This window comes from Eucalyptus grandis, chromosome 11 (assembly GCF_016545825.1).
Source record: "Eucalyptus grandis isolate ANBG69807.140 chromosome 11, ASM1654582v1, whole genome shotgun sequence".
Taxonomy (NCBI): domain Eukaryota; kingdom Viridiplantae; phylum Streptophyta; class Magnoliopsida; order Myrtales; family Myrtaceae; genus Eucalyptus; species Eucalyptus grandis.
Window position 1 is genome coordinate 36,898,990 of NC_052622.1, and position 6,449 is coordinate 36,905,438.

Sequence of the window (6,449 nt, forward strand, 5' to 3'; positions counted from 1 at the left end):
TAATGGGAACAGACAACGGAGAAGGCATTTGCACGGAAGCGAAGGGATAAGAAAGTGACCAAGAACCTTCCAGCTCGCTCACTATGGCACCCTAGTAATTTTGATGAACTCCGAGGGTGGTTTTCTGGTGAGAGAGAGAGTTAGATCATTTTCGGGCCACCAAATTCGGACAAGGCAGTCCTTTTCCATTCACGTCTAGAGTGTCCACAGTTAAATCTGTCAAGAAAGAGAATCGGATCAGATTGAGATTGAATCGAAAATGATTTGATCCAAATTTATCCGTTTAACCAATACAAATCTAATAATTATATCCAACTCAACTCATGTTATTAAAATGCTTATATTATTAAAATGCTTTCGTATTTAACTCGATCGAGAAAAATTCAAAGACAAACTGAAGTGAAAACACAAAGTGAGTAAGTATTAAATCGAGTGACAGGGATAGAGAGTAAAAAGAGAGTTATGGGTTGGATTTAAGTAAATTGTGTACATATTTAATATCCATATTATTTTGGACTTTATCATTTAAAATTTAGTTATGATTTATTTACTAAATATAACTAATCAATACAATTATGAGTTAATGTGACTCATTTTGATCAATCTATTCGTGGTTAATAGTTTATGTGAATGTGATCCATTCAAATTTGAGATAATGCGTATGTGTGGCATTGGCATCATCTTAAGAAGATTTGTTTTAGTTTCTACCTTAAGACGTGCCTTCCCTTTGATAAGAAAAAGTCTCCGCTTTGCATGCCTCGTTTTAGGCCTAAATCAATTCTAGGTCTAATTTCAGTTTTAACTTGAACATATATATATATGTGTGTGTGTGTGTGTGTTTAGAAACAAATCAATTTTCATTTTAATCCCAAACCTATCTCCGTTAACTCTCGGTGCAAAAATCGTCATTGGTTTCTTCAAAATTATCACCATCAAGAGGCTACCGTTATTACATACAAATATGAGGATGTTGATGCATGCGCATGTTTTAATAATAAACTTCTAAGTAGCTCTGATGTTGACAATTTTGAAGAAATTAGTCGTGATTTTTGAACGCATGGAAAGATTTGAGACTAAAAAGAAAGTGGATGATTTTTTAGATATTTTAGAGAAAAAGAAATTATGGCAGAATTGAGATTAGATGTAATGTCGAGAGTTTTTTTAGGGCCTAAAATAAGAAATGCAAAATTAGGAACCTTTTTAATGTCTGAAAAAAATGCAATTAAAAATGAAATTATTGAGGGCTTTTATTGAACTGTGCATGTGTCACATCAAGACTTTTTTTGTGGAGAAAAGAACACTATAAGTGCCATAATTTGGCACAAAGGGACACTTAAATGCCATAACTTACAAAAGGTACACTTAAGTGCCACATTTGAAGAAAAGTGGGACACTTGAGTGCCACCTCCAGCGAAGTCAGCCCGAAATCATACATGGCATTTAAATATTAATATTTCTCGCCGAGGCGCTTCGGAGAGCCGAGTCGGCTCTAATTCACCCAAAACGACGTCGTTTCGGGTGTTGGCAAAAATAGAACCCTTAAATCGGCCAAAACGACGTCGTTTTGGCATAATTTGAATTTTAATATAATATAAAAATTAATTTAATTAAATTTAAAACAAAATAATAATATAATTTATATTTATTTTTTTAAAAAATGGAAACGGAGGAGGAAAGCAACCGGCGGCCGAGGGCCGAGCACTCGTCGCCGCCACCTCCTCGCCGTCACCGAAAGGTGGGGGAGGGTCGCAAGGGCCGCCAGGAGCCTGGGTCGAGGGCCGGCGGCCCCGGCCGACCGTCGGCGAGGGCTGCGTGCCCTCGCCCCAGATCTGCCGACCCTTGGTCGGGGCTCGCGACCCCAACCTCGCCGCCAGCTACCTCCCTCCTCCTCCTTCCCCCCCTTTTTTTCTTCCTCCTCCTCGGCCCGCCGACCGATTCCCCTCCTCCTCCTCCTTCTCCTCCCCGGCCGAAACGGGGCCAAGGGCCGCCTCCCACGGGGGTCGCCTTAGCGGGCGGTGGCCCTTGGCCCGGCCAGGCGAGGGCCGCCAAACCTCGCCGGATTGGGGCGAGGGCTCGCAAGCCCTAGCCGCCGGTCGGCGGGGTCGGTGGAGAGGCGGCGGTGGGCGAGGGCCGAGCCCTCAGCCGCCTCCCCCATTTTTTTTAATTTTTTTAATTTTTTTAATTTTAAAATTATTATTTTAAAATATTTTAACTAAATTTAATTTAATTATTTTTTACCACGTCAGCCCAAAATGACACCGTTTTTGTATTATTTGGCCACATCAACGTGCAAAACGGCGTCGTTTTGCACTCGCTTCGTCGAAAAAATGCCACGTATGCAATTTAGCCGGATTGGCATTCAAGTGAGCCATTTTGCCCGATGTTGACACTTAAGTGTACCTTTTATAAGTTATGATACTTAAGTGTCTCTTTCTACCAAGTTATGGCACTCTAGAGATCCGCATCTCATTTTTTGTGCAACACTATTTTTGCCCAAAATGGGGCGACTTGATGCCAAAGTTCGTCCCCATAAGTAGAGGTGAACGTAGTTCCCAGGTAAAACTGGGAACTAGAAATAGTTTCTGGAACATAAATGAATTTTTCTATTTCTATTTCTGGACGAGTTTCTGAGGAAAAAAATATGTTTGATAACGATTCAAATTTCTGTTTCAGAAATAGAAATTCGTTTGATAACTGAATAAAATTTCTATTTCTTAAAACAATTTTTTCTTTTTTTGGAGCAAATGAAATGTACATTCTTACAAATTTCATATGCTTATGAAATCATTGACCCAAATACAAAGTATTTACTTTTTTTGTTTTTAAAGTAAAGTCTCCATTTTTGCAAAAAAAATACAAAGTAAGAGATGTTATATCAAATTTTCTAAATTTTCACAAAAAATTCTTTAGCATCCACGTAGATAGATAATTACGGTCAAACAATATATACTTATCAATAGTCTCCATACAATAGAAAAAAGAGATCAATATGCATTACTCTTGAGCATGATAGAAGGTTCCCAAAATTATAGTAGAATGAAGGCGAGCAACCATATTCTAATCCCCTTCATGCTAGTGTGTCACGTTGATCGCCGTCACGGTTTACGATATCGAGCAATCGTTTTAGAAAGAAACACTAACAAGTGTATTGGGTAATTGTATTGGGTAATTTGCGGCAAATTTTACAAAATCGGCGAATTTTACGAAGTGTAACAAGGACCATTACAAATAAGGGAAATCATCAAGTAAAACATCACATTACAAGAATTGAGATAGGAATCATCAAATACATTATCACAATACAAAAGCAAAGATTGTAAATCCCCAAATACAAAATAATAGAAATACATTACAAAAATTAAATACACAATTTCATGGAATCTCCGGCATATTATGATCCCTTGCCATCTTATTGGCAATATTATTTCTAAGCATATTCATCTCAATTTCCTCCTCGGTCGATGTATCACCTACAACCTCATCTTGTACAGGTTCACATGAGTACTCTGGATCTCCATATAAGGAAAAGTTTCTATCCCTCCTGTCTTGATCACGGATGTAGTTATGGATAGCACAACATGCAATTACAACATGTGTTTGCTTTCGAATTGCAAATGCAGGCATGTGTTTCAAAATAAAGAAACGATTCTTTAATGCCGCAAATGATCTCTCAATGACATTCCTTAGTGAAGAATGCCTATAGTTGAACAACTCTCTTGCTGTTCTTGGTCGTCTTGCTCTACCCCTATAATCATTTAGATGATACCGTTCGCGTCTAAAAGGAGTTAAGAATCCCGGAATTGATGCATAACCAGAATCTACAACATAGTATTTGCCTATAACAAAATATTCATATATTAGTAGTGATTTGTAAATACAATACAATCTTAAAGAAAATTGATAATTTTAGAACAAGTAAAAATACCTAGTGGAGGTCGAGGAAATTCCAAGCGAGGAGTCTCAAGTGCTGCTGATAACACCCGGCAATCGTTGGCAGATCCTTCCCAACCAGCATACACAAAAGTGAATTTCATATCAAACGAACATACACACATCACATTTTGAGTGGTACCTCCTTTTCTGCCTCTAAATGGGATTTGCTTCGACAAAGGTATAGAAGCATGAACATGAGTACCATCAATAGCGCCCACACAATCCTGTCGTTTTATCAAAGACTAGTGTTATATAATATTAGCAACAAAATGAAACCGATATTGTAAATGAATGTATGAAAATCTTACCTTGAAATAAAGTTTATGGTTGGGATCCATAAGAATCTCATTTGGGACCACATCAAAGGAAGGCGGTATGATAATCTCTTTTGCAAGTTTGAGAACTGCTAGCAACACTATAGTAAAGTATTTGCTAATACTTTGTCCCGAACGTTGGAATCTCTCACATAAAGTTCTATTCGAGTTCTTGTGACAAATCATAAATAAGAATATCCCAATTTGTTCATCTACCTTTATATATCGACTATCTTTCAGCCAACCTCTTGCCTTCATCAAACCACAAAGATTGAGAAAACGTGTCTCTCCATTCTAAAAGATTCATATATTCTATCTGAATGTCCTTGAAGAATCTCCATCATCCATTCGGGTCCTGACAATATGCTATCCCTAATAGGTTCTCTCGAATGCAAAGACATATCTGCTGCAACCATGCTCAACCATGCTGTCATAATATCGATATCAAAATCATTAAAGATTACTTCAACCGATTCACCTGTTGCTACTTGATCACTACACATGCTACTTTCACCCCCCTCCATATTACCTATGCCTTCACATGCAAAAAAAGAAAGAAAGGATAAACACAATATGTAAGTAAGGAATCTAATAATAATCAACAATAGTCACAAAGTTTTCATAATTGCATCATAAAAAGACCAAAGTATCTCAAATACATAAGTCATAGAGTGAAATAAAACAAAATATATAAATCCATAGCATACTACTCAAGATCTGTTTAAAGAGATTCAAGATATCCACGTCTCCTTTCGGGTAGCATTGTGATAAAAGCCTCTCTCCAACGGCATGAAGACATGATTGGTTCACAGCTTTGTTGTAAATATTCTGCTCCAAATCAGGCATACTATTTAAGATGGCAACCACGGCTGCTGTGGAGTAGGGGTCTATAGTTGATGGGGCATCTGAGGTCACAGAGCCACTTGTTGATTGAGCCATCCTGATTTTAATCATTTCTTGAATGGCTTTGCAGGTGTCACTAACATCATATCTGGTACTCTTCCTCCTCCTCTTAGAATTTGGAGTCCTATCATGCTTGTGTTTCTTAAGATTTGAGGTAGTAGTCGTATCGGTATGAAGGCCTCATCATCAATACGCTGTTCATCAAATTCCTCTCGGATCACCTACTGCATAACCACTACCACCATCACCATTGTCACCACCATTGTCATCTCTCTCAGAGGACACTACCACTTCTTCAGCATATCCTACCACTTCTTCTACATTTCCTGATGCATAGTTCCCAGTAGCATATGTATCACCAAACACGATACATAAATCAGGATACTGAGGAAACCCTTCATTTCTGAATTTAGCCCATTCGTTATTATTCTGTAATTTATACAATAATGACAAATGTCAGTAATATAATCAAAGCTTGCAATACAATATGAACAAAATGACATTGGTAAATTGATACCTTGATGTGAGACTCCCACACACTTTGATCATCCACAACAACCTTATTGTTTATATTATCCCATCCAAATCCAGATTGTGACAAAAGTTTCTTGAAACTACTATAATGTTTCTTCAGTTTGTTGACCCTGTTCTTCAACTGAATTACACTAAAGTTGAGTCCCATCCGGCTATTGAATTCGGCATGTATGTTATTCCATCCTGTTTTGTTGAAGGTAGAAGTGGTGCGATTTCCCTTTGTTACCCTCGTTACCAACAAGCTTACAAGCTCATTGGTCAAAGGCTCAGTCCACTTTGCCATACAAACCTCTTTGTGGGAAGCCATTTAACCTTAACTACTTGAGCATCAAATGAGCCATATCAATTGGTGTACCAGTTCAAGCACGTAGACTTTGATATCGATATCACATCAAGCAAAAAGAGAATAATCCTCATATAAAATTTTACAAGCAACCATATATTATAAGCAAAAAAACCATTCCCACTCTCTTGACTTGACATCAAAATCACAGATGAAAATCTGATCTATTGTATGAGCAATTCTTTTAATAATATGGTAACTAGCTAATTACATAGATGTGACATATATTTTCTATGCATGAATCTCCACAAAGATGTCCACATGTATCTTTTTCAAGTGAATTTGCTACCAATTCTTTTAATAATAATGGTTGTGACCATTGCTACCACGTTTTTGCACCTCATAGTAGAAACAAAGGGCGAAAGGAATTAAAAGAAAAAAATCCAAAAGAAAGTTGTTATTTCTTGAACTGCACACAAATT

At 37.5% G+C, this 6,449-nt stretch overlaps 1 protein-coding gene across 1 annotated transcript; it reads right to left on the reverse strand.

The window, feature by feature from the left end:
• Positions 1-5,351: 5,351 nt before the first annotated feature.
• LOC104428464 lies at positions 5,352-5,991 on the reverse strand. The gene is made up of 2 exons (XM_039305318.1): positions 5,668-5,991; positions 5,352-5,579 (listed from the first exon to the last, which is right to left on the reverse strand). The coding sequence occupies exons 1-2, from the start codon at positions 5,989-5,991 to the stop codon at positions 5,352-5,354; spliced, it is 552 nt and encodes a 183-aa protein (XP_039161252.1).
• Between the last annotated feature and the right edge of the window lie 458 nt (positions 5,992-6,449).